The 21405-nt window shown below is 44.7% G+C and overlaps 1 protein-coding gene across 1 annotated transcript; it reads left to right on the top strand.

Moving 5' to 3' along the window:
• Positions 1 to 4423: 4423 nt before the first annotated feature.
• On the top strand, positions 4424 to 20109 carry C1QTNF4 (C1q and TNF related 4). The gene is made up of 2 exons (XM_032776073.2): positions 4424 to 4551; positions 18241 to 20109. Exon 2 carries the CDS (start codon positions 18243 to 18245, stop codon positions 19359 to 19361), a length of 1119 nt encoding a protein of 372 aa, XP_032631964.1. The 5' UTR covers positions 4424 to 4551; positions 18241 to 18242; the 3' UTR covers positions 19362 to 20109.
• The last annotated feature ends 1296 nt before the right edge of the window (positions 20110 to 21405 follow it).

Genomic DNA, 21405 nt, shown 5'->3' with positions numbered 1-21405 from the left:
ATGAAGTGGGCTTTAGCTCATGAAAACTTAGGCCCAAATAAACATGTTAGTCTCTGAGGTGCCACAAGGACTCCTCCTTGTTTTTACTGATACAGACTAGCAGGGTACCACACTGAAACTTGAAAGTGTAGGTTTCATGCCTGTTTTAAGTCAGTTTCTAGTTATTATTCCTAGTGAGGTAACACCTCTAGAGCCCCAGGCAGGTGCAGTATAAACTCAGGGGGTCTTGCCCTAGTAGGATGTTTCCAAAGTTAAATGATCTATTCCAAGCTTGGTGAACTGCATAGAAAGCAATCTAGATTTTTCTATAACTGTTTCAATTGTTATATTCAACAGTTAGTAACAAAGAATATACATTAAAATTTTAAACCTAACCAGTGTCCCTTAAGTGACTTGACACAAGATGTGAGAACATGTTTGTATTAGAGCTGAGTGAGACTAATATTTATTTACTTCTCTTTTTTATATAGGAATTAGATATAGTTCTCCTCCTGGCTAATTTCTAAATTATCTGGAGAGAAAAAAAATAGAGTTTTCAGTACCTAAGTAGCCCCTGGGGTCAGTTAACGACACTCCCCCCCCCACACACACACACTAAAATCTGAAATGTGCCATTTGGAACCTGGGTGCCACTTAATACTAGAGACAGGAATTCTTTCCTGGCCAATTGGTGCACCCCAAATTAAAATCTGGAGTCCCCTATAGCTTTTTTCCTAACTGCTGTCAAAAATTTTTGACACACCAAGCGCCCTATGGGCAGCCAACATAAAACCAGGAAAGACTGGGTATCTGGTAGGTAAGGTACACTCAACACCTACTCAGGCCAGGACTGTGCAGCACGTTTTGGGATTTGATTCTCTGGTATCCATTGATCTTGATGGGGATCGCTGCAGATGCTGTTATCATAAGGCTCTGAGTGGTGGTGCAGTGTCAGCCCGGTTCCTCCCGAGGAAGGTGACTGGGAGCGCAGCGGGGCTTCCTGAGATTGGCTGCATTGGCCTAGCCCCCTCGCTCCCCTGTTCACCTGCCGATGCCTCCCCCTCCCCGAGGCCTTCGGAACCCTGCGGCTGTGAAGCTGGTGCCCTGCTATGAGCGGTGCTGAGCCAGGTCCCCCCGCCCCCCTTCCGGCCCCTCCTCCTGTCACTGATTCGGTGCTGGAGCCCGGAGTGTCTGAGCTCCCCCTGCCCAGTCCCCCTCCAGCAGCGGCGGCGGCTCCGGAGCTGTCAGTGCGCAAACATCAGCCGGGGCTCCGGGCACAGACACTTACACGGCCAGGTCCAGCCTGCGGCTCCAGCGGAGTCAGTGCCCAGCAGCAGGTACAGTCCCGCCATCTAGCTCACCCTGCAGGCCGGGGGCGGGGGTCGGCTGCGGTCAGCCCTGAGGAGCTTCCTTCGGGAGGACAGCGGCTCACGGGGGGTTGGCGTCTCAATGGAGGGTTTAGCCCCGGGGGAGGGGTGTAGGGCTGTTCTGTGGCATTATCTTACGGTAGGGCTGTAATTACACTGCAGGAGTGGAGAGTGTCTGTGGGGAGAGCAACATGGACTATTATGGGGGGAGGGGGAGACCCTGGGAGGGTTAATCCCTGCATAAGTCTGGGAGAGGGGGAACAAACTGTGATTATTATTACCTAGATCTCCGAACTGTCATCGTGGTCATGGTCTGCCCCCAGCCCTGCTCCTTCAAGAGGAGCAGGCTCCACAAACACTCCGAGAAAGAGCCACTCCAGGCAACCCCCTCCTCGGGTGCAATGCTTCCCTGCCCTTTTCCCAGGTAATACTGTAATAACCTGTGGACAGGGCCGGCTCCAACCACCAGCGCAGGAAGCAGGTGTTTGGGGCGGCCAATGGAAAGGGGTGGCATGTCTGGGTCTTCAGCGGCAATTTGACTGCGGGTCCCTCGGTCCCTCTCGGAGGGAAGGACCGGCTGCCGAATTGCCGCCGAAGAATGAAGTGGCGCAGCAGAGCTGCAGCCAAAGTGCCGCCGATCATGGCTTTATCTTTTTTTTTTCTTTTTTTTTTGTGCCTCTTGGGGCGGCAAAAAAGCTGGAGCCAGCCCTATCTGTAGGATGCGACTTGCCATGATACTCAGTGCCTTGGGGCTCTCTGCCTCCTCTCTTTGTGGGGCTGGATCACTCCTTATCCTGAGTAAGAAGTTAGACTTGCAGATAGATTAAAATGACATACCTGACAAATCCCAGTTTTTCAGTAGAAAATGGTTAAGGTTTATGTGGAAGATGCAAAGATCTATGGGTCCTGGCCCTGCTCTCCATGGGGTTACACCTCAAAGTACTTCCCTGAAGCCAGTTTCTTGGAGAGAGGGAGGGAGGGTTAAGCCTGTATGGTCTCTCCGTAGTTGGTTTACTGGGGGAGTTGAACCCCATGGCTCCTCCTGGGATTAGTCTGTGACTCCCTTGACTTCTGAAAAGTGTAGTTTTGTGCCTGATATTGTGAACAAATCTCCCTTGTGTGTTTGACAATCCTATTGTCACTTCCTCTCCCCTCCACCCCCAGCTCCTAGGAAAATGGGTCAGCCTCTCCAGATAACATATCCATAAGACAATTTGTGAGTTTCTGCACTGCCAGCTGGTTAGCAGGCAGCATTCTGGTCCTTCTGTTTATGCACATACTGAATGTGCCTTGCTTCAGTTATTCATCCTGGTGCCATTGCAACTTCCTGCAGCTTGATTCCTCCAGGGAGCTGAATGTGTAACAAGGTTTTAAAATAGTTTGTCTTTGAAACTATGATTCCATCCAGCTACACTGCAGCTGTCTGCTTGCACACCCATAGTCAAGGAGCTAATAGCTAACTGATACCTGAGAAATTACTGTGTCTGTGTGGAGGCGGGGTGGTGGATGTCTGAGTACATCAAGGGTGTCCGTCTCATTCCCCATAGTCCGTCCCAAAGAAACATGATGAAGTATGATGGGGTTGGGGTCTTAAATAAGAAATCATATTTCTGGAACTTGGTTTGATGACCACTCACCTTCTGGAAAAGTTGGTCTTTCCCAGGTACAGTTGGTCTCAATGGAGGAGAAGTTGCGGACTGACTTAATCCTGATAACACATCGTGGATATTATCCGTATTTAACAGAGGAGGAGGAAATGGGCACAGAAGTAGGAAGTGAGTGAGTCAGTGGTGAAACAGAGAGCCTTATTAGATATTATGTGTATTTTAGTTTGATCAGCTAACATCTGGACCACCCTCACTACTGTGGGAGCTGGACATTTTACTAAACTGGGTACTATTCACACTTGTCAATATCTGGACTCAATAAGCCAGATAAACCCACTGCAGCCAGATGGCTCAAGTGTAAAAGGGATGCTCTAATCAGGCAGGTGCTCAAATATCCATAGTTCCGTTATCCTAGGAAAGTCTGGAAAAGTTGTATTGCAATTGTTTCTAAATTCAGTCAGGTTTGCGGTTAAACATAATCCAAAAAGGTGCAAACTCCAGCAACAAGAGCCATGTATTGATTTCCAGCTCCTATAAGACAGGTGCAAAAATAGGGAAAAGCTATTTCTAAGGTAAAAAAGACCTAGACCATTTAGATACTTGTAGATAGTAACCAGTATCTTTAGTTTCACCTGGAAATGAATTGGCAGCCAGTGCAGAGCAGAAGTGTAATGAGCTCTTAGTAGCCTCCTGAGCTGTTGATGGGTGCTCTAGCCAAAAAGTGTGAGCAGTTAGACGCAGGTACAGCACATTGCAGTGAACCAGCCTCAAGGTGACAAAATCATGGATAACCAAGATCAAGTGAGCATCTGAGAAATTAAAATTCAAAAGTTCTTCCTCCCACTCCCTTCTGTGTTCTTTCCTCTACTACACTGCCTTTGTTACAAGATGAGAGCAATGTTGTCCACAAAACACGGCCCTGGAGCCTGCTCCATCTCCTCTTGGACAGGGATTGGATGCCAGATGCTGAGGTCTAATGTTCAGAGTTACTTTATAATTTATTCCTGAAAACCACAAAAATCTTTTAATTTCTCAGAGTCTGATTTCTAATGTGAGTTGCATGTTGTCCCCCTGGTGCAAAGTCCTCAAATCCCTATTGCACTGGAATTAAAAGGACAGGTTTCTATGTGGTGTTTTAAGGATCAGGGTTATGGCCTGACAAACTAACATTCCATTATTCATTGTTCAAACAGAGCCTACCCAACTGAGCTCCCATTTTTTCTCCAGCTCAGACAGGATATGCCTCAGTTCTTCCCTCCTGATTGTCATCCAGGAGTTTAGTATAGATCTCATTACATAGATCTCATTAATCCCTTGGTTTTTGATTCATCCGTTGTGACTGTCCAATTCCCAGTTGACTTAATCTAGTAACATACAGCATCCCGGCTCCGCATGCTCTTGTCAATCTGTCCCCCAGAGTGCTCTGTTGCCCCCATCCACCCACTGAAGATTGCTCATTTCTTCCAGTCAGGTTAGAGAACAAAAGAGGAATTCCTGCTGCATCTAATCAAAGAAATGAGGCTTCCAGCAGAGAGAACCCAACCAGGAGCAGGAATTGATCACAGAACTGAGCAGCAGAGAAGCCCATCCAGAGGCTGGTAATTGATTACAAAGGCTCCATGGTGGAAGTTGTACAGGCTAGACCTCACTCTGTCCCCCAGCATGTTCATCCATCCCATACATAGCTGTTACAGTGGAAGTGGCTCAGGCTGCACATGCACCTGCCAGAAAACCCTTTGCTAGTTATGTGAAAGGGAATGTAGAGACTGTGGGCAGCAGGAGCAAGAACTTAACCATCTAGCTTCAGTCACCTAGTGGGATGGCACCTTTGAAAAAAGTGGGTAAAAGGAAGGCAGATGGATTCCCCTTTGGCTAGAGTGCTTGCCTGAGCTACTAAGGCTTGAGATATGTGGAGGGTGTCTGGAATGGTGGTGATAGATAGGAATGAGCAGACTCTCATAGATGCTGGAGATGGAAAAGCAGGGCCCATTATAGCCAGCCTAGGCTCCCCTGCAAAACCTTTTTATTGCCGCACCTGCAATGCCCAAGGTTCAGTGTGTTACTCCTTCCCACATGGCTTCCACCTGCCTCACTTTTGCAATATGGGAGGGGGAGGAAGATTCGCTCTCCCTTGGGGAAAAGGGTTAACGGGGTATGTATCAATAACTGCTGTGTGTTTGGAGAATAGTGGATGGAGACTTCTTGAAGAGGGGAAATCTGTGATGTGCTCTGGCCAGGGCAAAAATAGAAGAGATGTGCTCAGAGCTCTCAGCACATAGCAGATTAGTTCCACAGCATGCAGCACTGGAGTTTTCATAGAAAATATCACCTATTCTTGATAGGATGGGGATGGGCTCCCACCCCAAACAGAGGCCTTTCTCCCTTCTTGCCCATCAATTTCCCAAGGTTGCAGGTTTGGCAATGTCATAGGGCAACCCTACCTGGAGTGCTCTCCTGCAGCAGAACAGGCAGGTGGTGCCTGCCTCAGTTTTACTCCTTCAGAGTTCCCAGTAACTCATCCAAGCTTTCTTGCCTCAATAATACCCCTTCTTTGGGCTAGTTTATTACAAAAATGATAGTCTATAATAAAAGTCCCAAAACATAGTCCACCTGCAATGTACGTAGTCCTCAAAGTCTAGACCTTCAACACCTCACATACCACACTGCAGTGTTTTTAACCACACCTGGCATTTTGTCAGTCCTCTCCTGTCCTTCAACCAGGACAGTCATCCCAGCCCTTCCAGCTGGAGTGCAACCCTATTCTTTCCATCAGGAAACCCCCCCTTCCTCCAGTGTCTCTGCTGGGAGCTGTTTCTCACAATGGAAACATCAGTCACTCCCCCTGTACATTTAACCCTTTTGACTCAGATGGGAACTTGCACTGTCCGCCCTGGTTACAGCTCTCCAGCATGAAGGCCTTAGCAGGAAGGTATCTCCACTGCTTCCCTATCTTCAGTGCTCTCCAGTCCTCACTCTCTGGCTTGGGGAGGTCAGCTGGCAAGCCTGTCTGCTGCCTTCAGCCTTCCCTCAGGGATCTCCTACAATCTCCTAGTCTCTGGCAGCTCTCACTTGCTAGTCTGACATCTGTAGAATCCAAATGCCTTCTTTTTAGATCAGTTGGGGTCAGCTGACCAGTCTCAGGTGCACTGACCTCTTCACTCGTATAGGGGAAGTGTCACCCTGTGACAGGCAGATTTTCTAAACCAGCTCTAAGCCCTAATAGGTTCTATCTAGTCCTCCCTTCTTTGAATCCAAAGAAGCCATGTTCCCTGCAGTCTGCTCTCCAGGGCTATAAGAATCATGGGATTCTCCAGAACTAAACTGTACAGCAAAGACTACCATTTTGCAGCACTGCCCAGTCCCTTCAGCAGGCTCCGTCTTCCTCACTGCCTACCGGGCTAGCCAGTATAGTATCCCTTGTGTTCCTGATGTAATTTGATATTAAAATACTTTTGTTTTATGCTGACTCACATTTTCACTATGTGGCAGATCTTTTTATTGAGGAGGAACTGCATCATAGACGTTGGGGCAAAGCTGGAGGTTCTAACTGCTAAGAGGGGGACAGAAGGAGCTTCTAGCACCCAGGAATGCATAGGAGTTGGTTTTAGCTTTTGGTATCAAGGAGGCAGCTGAAGAGTTTATTTCTAGGGAAGGCTTGGACCAACTTTCTCCCACTTCTCTTCCCAGAAGAGACTAAGTCTGTGGGGAGTGGAGGTTTAAAGTTCTCAGTCCACACCCCAGAAATCTGAAAGCAACTAGCTACCTTGCTCTATACTTCCCATTACTACATCCAGTATTGACAAATAAGCATGTTACCTGGATGTTTCTACTAGAATAATCATCAGTGAAATAATTGTCAACATTTTAAACTGACATCAAGGAGAACAGTGTTTACATGCTATAGAGATGAATGGGGCTGTTGGCAATTCTCTGAGCAGTTCTTTCATGTTGCCTGTAGACTCTTGCAGAAATCATTAGATTACATTCACTTTATGTTTTAAGATTTTCTTTGCAACATAAGGGTTTCAGACTTAATTTCTTTTAAATGAAATCTGAGATTCTGGACAGTTGTGGAGCAATTTAAAAATTTGCAGTGGTGGGCGTGCAGAGCAGGAGCCAGAAGCGACAGACTGGGCAAACTTCGTTTTCTGAACAACTAAAACTCCTTTAAACAAATAAAAATGCAAACCTCATAACTCTTTGATATTTTTATTCTGAGCCACTCCCCCAGACAAGGGTGATAGTCCTGAGTGGGAGCAAAACTAAAAAAAATCTACCTGATGGACTTATTAAAATCTTGGCCTAATACCTCATACGTAGTGCAGACACAGTGCAGCACTTATGGAAGAGGAGCTAAAAGAAAGGGAGCCACTTAGAAGAAGAATATTGAAAGAACTCCTTTCTGGACAAGGCATAAACAAGAAGCTTCTCTGATGTCCCTAGAGCAGATGTTTAAGTCTGTGAATGCTAAAAAGCATGAAACGGGAGAAAATAATACATGAAAGAGAACAACCAGAAAATCAGTCTGAACTGACACGGCCTCTACCTTATACTAGTGTCTCTCACAGCTCAGAGTAAAGTCCTTGCTAAAAACAATGCCATGCGAGAGAGACAAAAGAAACTACTATAAAATGAAGTCCAGTCCCACAATAGACATTTTTAGGCATCCCGGCAAGGAGAAAAAAACTGGATTATGTAGCTGTTATGGAAACAACAGTGCTCAAATGTGTAACATAAATAGTATGGAACATTCTTCTGTGTATGATGAAAAGCTATTGGATCCCAGTGAGGAGACAGGTAGAAAAAGTAAGAGGAATCATGATCCTTTCTTTCAGATGCCATGGTGATGAGCTCAATATAAGATCCTGACTAGAATAGACGGAGCATGCTCTGAGCTCAGCCAAAAAGAATTTTAAATCCTCTGAAGGGAGAAAGATTCTTCTGTCCCCAGGCTTTATATGTTTTCGCTTAGACAAAAGAAAAGCTCTAAGAGAAGGTAAAGATCATCACATAGCAAAAGGAGTTGAAACAATTTTTACACCAGCCAAGCACTGGGGAATCTTTAAAATGAAAACAGGACACTCTCTGGGACCACAATGCTACAAAGCGACTGCTGGAAAGAATGTGTTTTGAATGCACAGGACAAGGAGAAAATGGAAGAATTAGACTCTGATATTTAAAAGGCTGCTTTCACTGAGACTTCGCTCAATGAACTGTGGCATATTAGCATTGAAATCCAGTGTGGTTGACATATTCTTACAGCGGAATTATCCACAAAGTGTTTAAAATCTTTGTACTTTGATATTCTCTGGGACTTGTGAGCACAAAGTATGACAATGAGCAACAAATTCTGTATAAGCTCTGACTGCTGTTCCCCCCATCTCCTTTCAGTGGAGTACTTTGTGAAAAATAAGAATATATTTAGAAAACTGATCATTTGGCGCCCTATATGCTGCAGAATTTATTCACTCCATCATCTCCTACCCCTGTCCCTTGAGGACTGATCATTTCAATAATCAATGCTAATGCATTGCTTTGTGTGTGTGTTGTGTGTGTGTGTGATGTTTTGTCTCCTCTCCCTACCCACCATGTATGAATAGTACTGATGTTTCCCAACACAGTATTTTAAGATGGTGTCCTGGCCCTTTAAAGAGACTGTAGGTCAAGAGCAGCCTGCTTTCAGTTCTGGCTCCAGAACAAAGAATTCTGGAAGGCATAGGCAAAGCAGCCAGGCATTTTGGAAAAGGATATAAAAGAGCTCCCTTTTCTCCCAGTAAGAGAGAGACACCAGGGAAGTGGCAGGATCTGCAGTGTTGCTTCCTGTTAAAATGGCCTGAGATGAAACATAAGAGGCAGATGGACGGAAGAATAAGGAATTGAGTCCATTTGCATCTCTGGCCTCTTCATTGAGGCTCATACCAAGCAGATTTTCCTTATTGGTCGTTAGTGCAGAACTCTTTCTGTACCACTTCTGCCTCTGCCCCCTCCCCAAAGGAAGCCTGAAATTTGGCCTAGTTTTAATGTGGTTATTTGACTGGCCTCTTCGTGTATGTCTACACTGGAGGTGGAAGGTATACTTTCCACCTCAAGTAGATATACTTTCACTAGCTCTGATGGATCTAGCATGCTAATAATAGAAGTATAGCTGCAGTGATGCAAGTGGTGGCATAAGCTAATTGCCCCAAGTACATACCTATGGTTTCAGATGGGCTCATACCTCTGGGGGCAGCCTCCCTGCCACTTGCACTGCCACAGCTAGCCACCCCACTCTTTGTGTCTGCTGCCGTGGCGACATTTCTATTTTTAGCACACTAGCTTGATCAGAGCTAGCATGGGTATGTCTGCTTGAGCTGGAAATTACACCTTTCCTCTCCAGTACAGATATACCCTCAGTTGTCTTCCATACCTGTAGTGCCTTCTGTCCCACTGTAACTCAAGTCACAGCTGCATTTGTGCAGAGCAGGTCCCACTGCCATACACCCCAGGGAGCTCTGAATCCTGGTGTAGTGTGATTTGTTATCATAGGGGGGAGGGACAGTTCAGTGGTTTGAGCATTGGCTTCCTGAGCCCAGGACTGTAAGTTCAATCCTTGAGGAGGCCATTTAGGGAACTGACATAAAAATCTGTCTGGGGATTGGTCCTGCTTTGAGCAGGGGGTTGGACTAGATGACCTCCTAAGGTCCCTTCTAGTTCTATGATCTGGATTTTGGAGGCCCAGATTCCACTACACACTTAGCTCTCTAGGAACCAGGGCAGCTAGCTGTCTTCAGGCAGGCAGGCCATCTTAGTTCTTATGAAGAAAGTTTTTCTTTTTCCCTCCCAAACTTTTATTGAAAACTTTACCAGAAAAGGCTGTGGTGCTGACAACTATCTCCACTCTGTCTGTGTTCCCAGCCTTTCCACCCACCAGCCAATTTCTCTCACAGACACTTTCAGGCTTTCTCCCGTGCTACCCACTTATGCATGGGGAACAGGGGAAATATCTCTCATATAATCTGTACAGCCACTAGCTTATCCTCCTTCATATTCCTCCTTTAAAACTTGCCTCTGCTTTGATGATACTAGGCAGGTGATGAAGAATGACCCTTCCCCCCCAACTCATTTAGTCTTACTAACTTGTTCTTCACATGATTGCACATGTCTATTCCACTTCAGGTTTATGTGCACCCAGTGCACCAGAGCTGGAGATTTTTTCCCTTAGCAGTACCCATTGCAGTGGCACATGTGCTCTCTTCTTCCTCATGCTGCTACACAATGGTGTAAGGATTCCCCTCAGTTCCTTCTTACCACCTCTAATTGTTAGTCTGAGCATGTTAGCTTCTTGCTGATAATGTTCTTCCTTTCCAGAGACTTTGTTTATCTCTTGTATGTAGTTAGTGGTGTTTGTTTTTCATAGTTGTTAGAAACTTAAGTGTAGGTTTCATTTGTTGCTTTTCTTAGGGTCGCTTCCCACTTGTCTTGGGTATTGATGCCTGATACTGGGGTGTGGTTCAGTCTCCGGGCTTTAAGCCTTAAGAAGACTATGCTAGTAGATGACCCTCATTCCAGATGCCTAAAGTGCAAGGGTTACCTCCATGATCATTGTTAGATCTGCAGAGACTTTAAGCCCCAGATGAAAAGGGTTAGGGAGATGAGACTGATAGAATTTATAGGGGAGGTTTTGGATTCTACAGTAGCCAGAGCTTTCCGCCTCAATCCAAATTCCAGATAACGTTAACCACTTCCACAGACCTAAAATCTCATCCAACCACAACAGTAAGAAACCAGTGATTCCTTGTCCTACTTTATAGTAACATAATTACAATAACAAAGCTGTGCCAGTTCTTTGCTATATTCGTTTGATTTGTACATTCTATCCTTGTCGTCAACCTTTTTGACATTTAGGTTATAAGTCTTCCAGCACTGAGATGACCCTTATCTGTATGTATTTGTACAGCACAATGGAGCTCCAGTCCTGATTGGGTTTTTTGGGTGCTCCCGTTATATAAATATACAATTTGTTTGCTGATATACATTTTCCTTTTTCATATCAAATCTAACCAAGGCTGGTAGTATTCTTTTATAATATAAAATAGATACAAAGGCATATATGAGGGCTAAATCTTGGTTATTTTGAAATAATTTATTCTTCCCATTTTCTCTTTAAATAGTGTGAGTTGATCCATTATGAGGTTTATCCACATCAAGTTCAGCAGTGCCATCTCTTTGTCATCCCACCAGATCAATCATAATGGCATGGGTTATATTTTTAAGCTAGTATTTAACAGTGTTTTATAACAATTTCATGAAGTTCTAGGATGTCAGTAGTTCGAAGGTTACCAATGGTATCATGGGAACAATTTCCAATGTAACCTTTGTTGCAGGGGTAGGCAACCTATGGCACATGTGCCAAAGGCGGCACGTGAGCTGATTTTCAGTGGCACTCACACTGCCCGGGTTCTGGCCACCAGTCCGGGGGGGTCTGCATTTTAATTTAATTTTAAATGAAGCTTCTTAAACATTTTAAAAACCTTATTTACTTTACATACAACAATAGTTTAGTTATATATTATAGACTTATAGAAAGAGACTTTCTAAAAACATGTGTAAAATGATGACTGGCACGCGAACCTTAAATTAGAGTGAATAAATGAAACTTGGCACACCTCTTCTGAATGGTTGCCGACCCCTGATTATGTATGTTTTACTTCTGCCCACAAGGTTATGTTAATTACATGAAAATAGGAAATTTCTGTAATTTACCTCTCTGGTTTCAATATTAGCCACTACTTATTTACCTCTCGCTAGCTGGTTATAACCCTCTGGCCAAGCCAAAATAGTCCTCCTCAGATGAACAAAAGTACTAAGAAGGAGTCTTCTCTCTACCAAGAGCTCCAGTCCTGAGGCCCTAAACAATGGAGTGGCCAGCTGCTTCAAGCCTCTAACATTTCTGCTTCACTCTTTCTCTTGTAACGCTCTCTAGGCTTGCCTCCTCTTGGCCTTCTCCCTGGCTTCCTTTCAGCTGGAGCCCTACTGTTCATCTTGCCTGGGTCTCAGTCACTGCAGCCATCCCAGTTAATTCCTTTCATCTCCTGCACTTCCTTACTATTCCCAACACCTTCAAAATGCTGCCTCCATAGAATCGTAGGGCTAAAAGTGACCTCAAGGTCATCTAGTCCAGTCCCCTGCCGCTCATGCAGAACTAATATTATCTAGACCCCCCTGACAGGTGTTTGTCTAACCTGCTCTTAAAAATCCCAATGATGGAGATTCCACAACTCCTAGGCAATTTATTCCAGTGCTTAACCACCCCTGACAGTTAGGAAGTTTTCTAATGTCCAGCCCTTGCTGCAATTTAAGCTCATGCTTCTTGTCCTACCTCAAGTTTAAAGAACAATTTTCTCTTTCCTCCTTATAATAACCTTTATGTACTCGAAAACTGTTATCATGTCCCCAGTCAGTCTTCTCTTCTTCGACAAATAAAACCAATTTTTTTCAATCTTCCCTAACAGGTCATGTTTCTAGACTTATATTTTTTGTTGCTTGTCTCTGGAATTTCTCCAGTTTGTTCCACACCTTTCCTGAAATGTGCATCCAGAACTGGACACAATATCTCCCAGTTGAAGCCTAATCAGCGTGGAGTAGAGCGGAAATACCTCAATGTCTTGCTTACAAAACTTCTGCTAAAACATCCCAAAATGATGTTTGCTTTTTTGGCAATGGTGTTACACTGTTGACTATATTTTAGCTTGAGGAACTATGCCCTCAGATCCCTTTCTGCAGTACTCCTTTCTGTGCAGTCTTTCCCATTTTGTAATGTGCAACTGATTGTTCCTTCCTAAGTGGAGTACTTTGTATTTGCCCTATTGAATTTCATCCTATTTACTCACACCATTTCTCCAGCTGTCCCAGATCCTTTTAAAGTTTAATTCTATCCTCCAAAACACCTGCAGTCCTCCCAGCTTGGTAATCATCTGCAATCTTATATGTGTTACTTCTATGCCATTATCTAAATCATTGATGAAGATATTGAACAAGATTGGACCTATGAAGGAAGGCTGAAAGAATTGTGTTTTAGTGTGGAAAGAGAAGACTCAGAGGGAATGATAGCAGTTTTCAGGTATCTTAAAAGGGTGTCATAAGGAGAGGAGAAACTTGTTCATCTTAGCTCTAAGGATAGAACAACAAGCAATGGGCTTAAACTGCAGCAAGGGAGGTTAGGTTGACATTAGGAAAAAGTTCCTAACTGTCCAGGGTGGTAAACACTGGAATAAACTGCTAGGGATTATGGGATCTTCATCTCGGAGATATTAAGAGTAGTGAGTAAAATGTCTATCAGGGATGGTCTAGACAGTATATGGTCCTGCCATGAGGGCAGGGACCTGACCGATGACTCTCGAGGTCCCTTTCAGTCCTAGAACCTATAATCTATGAACACAGAACTGATCTTTGCTGGACCCCACTCAATATACCTCTTCCAGCTTATTGGAGCCACTGATAATTAACTCTCTGGGAATGTAACCACTGGGAACTACCTCAGCCAAGTTATGCATCTTCCTTAATAGCTCCTTCTAGTTGTATTTCCCTAATTTATTTATCAGAAGGTCATGTTCTAGACAAGCCTCTCCCATCTGATTCTACTCCCCAGAGTGACCTTCCCTGTGGCCTATCACTCAGTTCCTTGTTTAGTGATGGCTACTTTGGCAAGGCTTGATTCATACTGCCATGCAGCTCTCACACTGGCTGGGAGAGAGAGTCTAGGAAGAGGAGTCCATGCCCACATGCTCCTTCATAGCTTTCCTACTCCATTGAACCCTTAAGCATTCATAGACCTGGAGCTGCATGAACCTCCCTAAGCTAATTACCACCTAGATTTGATCTCGCTGCCACCAGCCAAAAATTCCAGGGTTTTGGCTCCTATGGTCTCCAAACCCTTCCTGGAACCCCAAGACTCAGACCCCTGAGTCTTACCACAAAGGGAAATAACCACCTCCCTTCCCCCTCTCTCTCCCACCCAGAATTTCCCTTGGCTAACCTGAGAGTTACTGAGCAACCTCTTTACACTCGCAATACCAAGAAGCATTCTCCTCTCTCAAAAGATGACAACCAAAACAGGAAACAGAAAAGAATATCTCTCTCTCTCCTTTGTCTTCTCCCTCCCACCAATTCCCTGTTGTTGCAGAGATTCACCCTCCGTAGATCATTGAGAGTGAGGGATGATCTTTAAGATAGGTGTAGATTCTTTGATGATGCGCTGAGGGGTTTTAGTTGGGGGCTGTAGGCTGATGGCATAGTGGTGTTCGAGACAGAGAGTAACACCACCACAAGTCTCTATCAGCATTCTTAAAACTACAATACACCACCTGCTGAAGTAAAAAAACAGATTGACAGGCCAGAAGAGTACCAGAAGAGTACCCAAGCCACCACTACAGGACAGGCCCAACAAAGAAAATAAAAGAACTCTCCTCACAGATCCTGGGAGACAGGCCAGTCCTCGCTTATAGACAACCTCCCAGCCTGAAACAAAATACTCACCAGCAGCCGCACACCATACAACATAAACACTACCAGAACCTATCCTTGCAACAAACCCGATGCCAGCTCGTCCACATATCGATCAGTGACACCATCTAAGACCCTAATCACATCAGTCACGCCATCAGGTTCGGCCTTCACCTGCACATCTACCACGTGATATATTTATCATGTGCCAGCAATGCCCTCTGCATGTACATTGGCCAAAACCAGACAGTCTCTTCGCAAAAATAAATGGACACAATCTGACATCAGGAATCAAACATTCAAAAACCATGGTGAGACACTTCACCTCTCTACCACTAGTGACAGACTGAAGGTGGCAGTTTTGCAACAAAAAAACTTAAAAAAACAGACTGCAAAAGAGAGACTGCTGAACTCAACTTTTAATTTGATTTAACTACAATTAACTCAGGCCTTTAACGGAGACTGGAGTGGCTGGGTCTATTACCACTAATTGAATCTATCCTATTGAATCTCCCTCCACACCTCTCATGGTCAGCTAATATATCACTTCAAAACGTATTCCCCTCGCGAACACTAGCTAATTCGTCAATATGATTAGACTCTTCCTGTTGGTATGCATACTTCCATCTTTTCATGTTCTCTGTATGTATAAATATCTCCTGTCTGTGTGTTCCATTCTGTGCATCTGAAGAAGTGAGCTGTAGCTCACGAAAGCTCGTGCTGAAATAAATTTGTTAGCCTTTAAGGTGCCACAAGTACTCTTGTTAATTTTTAAAAGATGTCTTTTTGTTTCTAATCACCTCTTTTACTCTGTTGTTTAGCCAAGGTGGCATTTTTGATCCTCTTACTGTCCTTTTTTTTACATGGGGTATACATTAAGCCTCTACTATGATGTTTTTAAAATTAGAAATTAGTACTGCAGCAGATAGGCTGTGTGGCCCTGGAGCTAGAGCTTGTGTGGTCTATTCTGGAGATTTCAGTTCTAGTCCTATTCTGGATCTCTCACTTCACTCCTTAGTTTCAGAGCCTATATGATGAAGTGACTGCAGTGCCTATCACTAGCTTCACACGCTGAAACTATTGCTGCCCTGGCAATTTGCTGGAAAAGTTCAGTTATACTGAAAGAGATGCCAATGTGGGTTTAAATTTAACAAACACCAGAAGACCTATTGGAATAGTGGATGGGCATTCTAGTTGTTCCTAGTTGAGAATCTTGCAACGACAGCATCCTAGTTCAAGAAAGGATGCAGTATGGTTCTGTTTAGTGTGGCATTGTAGCTGGCTGAGGACTTTCTGATTGTGTCATGGTGATATGGTGAAGTGTGTTCCAGCTGAATTGGCCATTAGTATTTTGGTATCAGTGCCCCTCAGACACTTTCTAAATGATTTTAAATAGAAAAATAACCTAAATAATCCTGAGAGTGGTGAGTGGGAGTTGTCACAGAAATAACACATGCTGTTGGAAACACAGCATAATTAACTACTTTATTTAAATAATTTACTAGTGAGTTATTGGGAAGAGCTGATAAAGTGAAATCAGAAACTCTGCTGCAGCTGGTTATGTCCACACTGTGATAAAACACCTGTCACTAGCCTGGGTCAGCTGACTTGGGCTGTTGGGGCTTGGTTTGAGGGGCTATAAAATTGCAGTGGGCTGGAGCCTGGGCTTGGGCTGGAGCCTGGGCTCTGAAACCCTTTCCCCTCGTGTCCAAAGTTACCTTTTTACAGAGAAATCTGCTTTGGAATTGAAATTGGGCAGTTGTTTGAGGCAACATAAGGTCAGAATTCACTGAAGAGTTTATTAAACTGATAAAGTCCCTTTGTGTGTCTTTTGCCAGAGGGGCTGTCACTGGCCGATCCTCTGACTCCCAAATGAACTGAGTCAGCTGTGGAGTACAGACAGCACGTTAGAACCATGCTGGTTAATGGACAGAAAAGGATTCAGCGTTTCTTTCATTCCCATTCCAAATACAAGTATGGATGCCACAGTCGTCATGGTACTCAGTGCAGTCACCCTTATACACAGGTTATGTATGTCTACACTGCAATAACACACCCCCAGCTGGCCTGTGTCAGCTGACTCAGGCTCACAAGGCTCAGGCTAGGGAGCTATAAATTTGCAATGTAAACATTTGGTCTCAGGCTGGAGTAGGAGCTGTGGGCTCTGCCTCTCCTGAACTGGTTCCCACAGCTACTACATTCAAATCTCTCACTTGAAACTAACTTCTACCATGATGCTTACAAGAAATAATCAACCAATGGCAAATCTGGGGGGCTGCTTGGGATAATTTTTATATATAACAAATTGATACAAGATAAATGAATATATCTATTTTAATAAAGCCATTTAACCCTGGCCTATCATCAGTTTAAGCATTCTGCAGTACATGGTCTTTCTTTCACCTCCCTTTGTTAATTTGTGAGCTCTTCAGGGAAGGGAGTGTCTTTTCTTCTATGTCTGTAGAGCACTCAGGTGGTACTGCAGTGTAAACAACATTAAGGGTATATGTAGACTGCAATGTAAGCCCAGGGTTAGTAGAACTCAAGTTAGCAGACTCTGGGTTTGTTAACATAGGATTTGAGCATCTATATTTATTTGTAACCCCAGGTTAGGAATTGTTAAACCCTGGGTCCCAGCTTAGGGCTCCAGTGTCTACAGTGCATTATATGGGCCTGAGTCCAATCATCCATATCCCAGACTTTCTAGTGCCCTCCCAAAGTGTGGCTGCTATAACCCTATGTTCTTGATGCAGTGTGGGAAAACTTGACTGTCTGCTAAGCTTGACTGTCTAGAGCTGTGGTCTCCAAAGTTGGGTGTGCAAGAGGATCCTTGCGAGTGCACGGCAGGAGAAGCATTTTTTGTGTGTTTTTTTTTAACTGCGATAAAAAATGTTTGAAGGCCACTGGTCTAGAGGACAAAGAAAATTGGCCTGTGGGATTGTAAGATACTTTTGGTGGACTCCTAGTGCATGAATCCAGTGAGGCTGTCAGGGGCAGCTCTAGGCTTGGCGTGCTGGGACCTGGAGCCGCCCCTGGTGGCTGTGTCTACACTGCAAAGCAATAGGGTTTGAACCCTGGGTCCTGGCATGAATCAGGGTCAGACCCTCCACCCCATGGGGTCCTAGGACTTTAGGTCTAAGCCATGGGTTAGTGCAATTTGTGTGTAGAGAATGGGAGTTAGGGCTGAGTTTGAACCTTGTGCAGTGTAGATATAAGTAGGATGTCTAATTAACAGTGTCCACCAACTTCCCTGGCTTACAGTTCCCACACCCTTTGAAGAAACCAGTGCTGTATCAGGCCCTTAGGCTAATCTTGCACAGTGACATCTGCATGGTAATCTCTAGACCATATGTTCCTCACCTGCATTTTTAGCATAGTACAAGGCTTATGTTGGATAATGTTGCTTCCTAGTCATAGAATCTCAATCCTGTAAATAAAAGTGTTTCCAGAAGGATACCTCCCAGAATCCTGATGAGGGTTGAGATTTCTGTGCACCGGTAGCTGCAGGGCTCCATGTAGTTACCCCTGAAGGCTGCCAAGCTCTCAAAGCAAAGGGATTTTTAGGCCTCTGAGCACAGGACTAGAAGCTCCTCCACCTGCAGACAGCCCTGGGATCTGAATTGAGTCATGGTCCCAGGTCTTAGTTAGAGCATCTGTCTTCACTCACACTGATCAGAGATGGGACTCAGGACTCATCAAAGCCTGACACAGGCCCTGGAGTGTGGTAACAAGGTACAGTTCTGGGTTTCACTTAGTGTATAAGTTGAAAATACTTACGCTAAAATGTGTTCCCTTTTTCTTTTCAGATATGATGATGGCCCTGAAAGCTAAGCTCCTGTTTAGCTTCCTCTGCCACGTGGCCTGTACCCTTGTGTATGGCTACCCCACTGATCCTGGGACTGAGTTCCGCTCTGCTTTCTCTGTGGCTAGAACCAGCAGCATGGAAGGGAGCGTTGAGATGGTCATCACCTTTGACAAGGTCTATGTGAACATAGGCAGTGACTTTGATCCCAAGGCTGGGTTGTTCAGGTGTCGGATCCCTGGGGCCTATTACTTCTCCTTCACAGTTGGGAAATACCCCAAGAAAAACTTGTCTGTCATGCTGATGAGAAACAAGAATGAGGTGCAAGTGATTGCGTATGATGAGCATCACCGTAAGGAGCGGAAGGTGGCTAGCCAAAGTGCCATGCTGCAGCTGGACTATGGAGATACAGTCTGGCTGCGTTTACATGGGGACCCTAAGTATGCCCTCTACAGCAATGCTGCCCCATACACAACTTTCAATGGGTATCTTATCTATCCAGATACTTCTGCCTACTTCCAAAATGGTGTAGTCTCTCAGGAGCTGGGGGAAGCTGCAGGGCTGCCCCATCCAACTATACATCAGCTTTCAGGAGAGCAGAATGAAGCCTCAGAGGGACACATGTTGTCTGATCAGCCTGCCAGAGAACGAGATCCTCGCTCTGCATTTTCTGTTGCTCGCTCACAAAGCCTCCTGGGAACAGATGAGAAGCAAACCCAGCATGAGCCAATCACATTTGACATAGAGTTTGTGAACATTGGAAGGGATTTCAATTCCTCAAGTGGCATCTTCTTGTGCCGTGTGCCAGGCGCATATTACTTCTCCTTCACCATTGGCAAAATGCCTTTTAAGACCATGTCAGTGAAACTTATGAAAAACCACAATGAGGTTCAGGCCATGATCTATGATGACAACCATTCCAAGAGGCGGGAGATGCAGAGCCAGAGCATTATGTTACCTCTGCACTATGGAGACACTGTCTGGCTCTACAGCCACCAGCATGATGGCTACGGTGCCTACAGCAACCATGGCAAGTACATCACCTTCACAGGGTTCCTCATCTATCCGGAGGCTCAGCCAAAGCCACCCCCAAGTCCCAGTTCCCCCATGAGGTCAAAAATCTAAATGCAGGTGTGAAAGGAATGTAAGAGAAGCCAAGATACAGTGGACTTGGGTGCAGGTCCTGGTTGGATGTCACCCTCTACGTGACAATGTTAAAGAGCATGCTAATGTGTGTCCAGTGCTTTCCTTATGCTGCACGCTCATGTCCTGACTGCAGGGCCATTTCTGTTTCTGTCTTTTATCTGTAGAATGATCTTTGCAGGGGGTAGTGTGTGTCCAGTGTTACCGTCCAATTTAAGCATAAAGCATGAGGTAGTTTGGTGGCAGGGGCAGTGAAATGAGCTGTTGTGATTCAGGGAGCCACTGCAGAAATGCTGGGAGACCTACTGAAGACAGTCCCACCAGAAGGCACAGCATCTGGTGACATTTCTTGCACATCCAAGGGAGGCCTGGGGGAGAGAAAATGTAATTGAAATGAATTTAATAAAAGTAAAAAAATAAAATGTGCAGGGTTTGCGGAAACATACATTTTTTGTTTAGATGCTGGACTTGTGTGTATAGAACTGCCTGCGACACTGATTCTGGGCAGGAGAGAGGCTCTGATATTGTGTGAACTATTGCATGTGTTTGTGTTGTGAAGACTGTTAAGCAGAGTTAGATTGTATGTCACTGTGCCAGAGTGTATGTATTTTGTGGGAGGTCAGGGAATTGTGGGAGGAGGTATCCAGTGTTGCCAACTCTTATGATTTTATTGCAAATCCCATGATACAGTGTCTGATGTTTTGCTTAAAGTCTCAGCTGCTGAAATACACAGATTGTGTCTGTCTGTCTGTGAATCCCAGCTTTCATAACAAAACTCCCCACTAAGTTTCTAGCTCTTGTGGTTATGGAGAAAAGTTTGAAAACATGAATCAAGCATACCCTAAAGGCTCCTAAACAAGAAGGCAAATAAAAATAACTCAAAATGTGTATTATTTTTTAAAATCTTTTGATTTTGTGGGTGCCTGGCTCATGATTTTTGAACATTTGGGGATGGCAGTGGTCTGAATGTGTATGCCGATACTGCCTGTATTGAACTCTACCATTGCCAAGAAATGGGCACTCTTAACGTTATAGTGTGACTAGACTTCATAACACAACATTTTGTTTCCTTGTTGCTCTACCTAACCCTGCCTTAGGGGGAAGCCACCACCATACTTCTAAGGTATAAGAGGTGATTTCAATGTCCATGCTCTCATAGTCCTTGCCTTTGCTCCACACTGTGTCCCAGTGAGCCCCACTCCTGTTATAGAGGGACCAGTGTGGGTGGCACTAAGATTGCAGAGGATTGGGGGCAGTGGCAGCACATTAGTATGAGAGGTGGTGGGAACCCAAGAGTTCAGTGGAGCAATGGATATTAGGGGGCTTCTCAGAGCTATGGGATTAATGTCTTGTGTGAGATCTGTGTTCAAATGTTGGCTTGGATCCCAAATTCAATAAGGTTTTATAGGTCTCAGCCTAAACTTTGGCTGAAACTTGCCATCAGCTTGGCTTCATTCACAGCCTTTGTTCAAAAGAAGACAAAGCCTCTAACCTAACCACCCATGAAAACTCTAATCCCAGACAGTACCTCCTTATCTGAGGTCCTCATATCAAATGCCATAGTCTCAACCAAGAAAGCTGCACCTCACCTAGGGTCCTTACTTAAACCTTAGCAATATTGTAGTCTCAAATCTTTCACCCTCTTGTGAAACCCAAACCCAGCCTTATGTTCATTTCAATTTCTCTACCTCAATCTATATTCATTTGCAAGACCTCCATGGAAATCTTACCCCTACAAGACTAAGTGACTTGCATAAATGGGTGAAGGTTTGGGATTAGGGGTCTACAAAGAAGTGTAGGATTATAGCATGAGGCAGTATTTATATTTTATTTCCAGTTTCCAGGAGTTGGAATGCAAATAAGACACTGGTCCCAATTTCTACACTCTTTGCAAGATCTATGACTTGCAAACTCCCTGTTCTCCTGTAAAATTGTTAACTCTGACCTTTAAAATCATTCTCCATGCCCCAAAACCTACATCTTGCTTCTGGGCCTGGCATTATTGGGTTACTGCTTCTCATCTCCA

This window comes from Chelonoidis abingdonii, chromosome 4 (assembly GCF_003597395.2).
Source record: "Chelonoidis abingdonii isolate Lonesome George chromosome 4, CheloAbing_2.0, whole genome shotgun sequence".
Lineage (NCBI taxonomy): Eukaryota > Metazoa > Chordata > Testudines > Testudinidae > Chelonoidis > Chelonoidis abingdonii.
The sequence above is the reverse complement of the archived record's forward strand: the minus strand, read 5'-3'. Positions and strand labels throughout refer to the sequence as shown.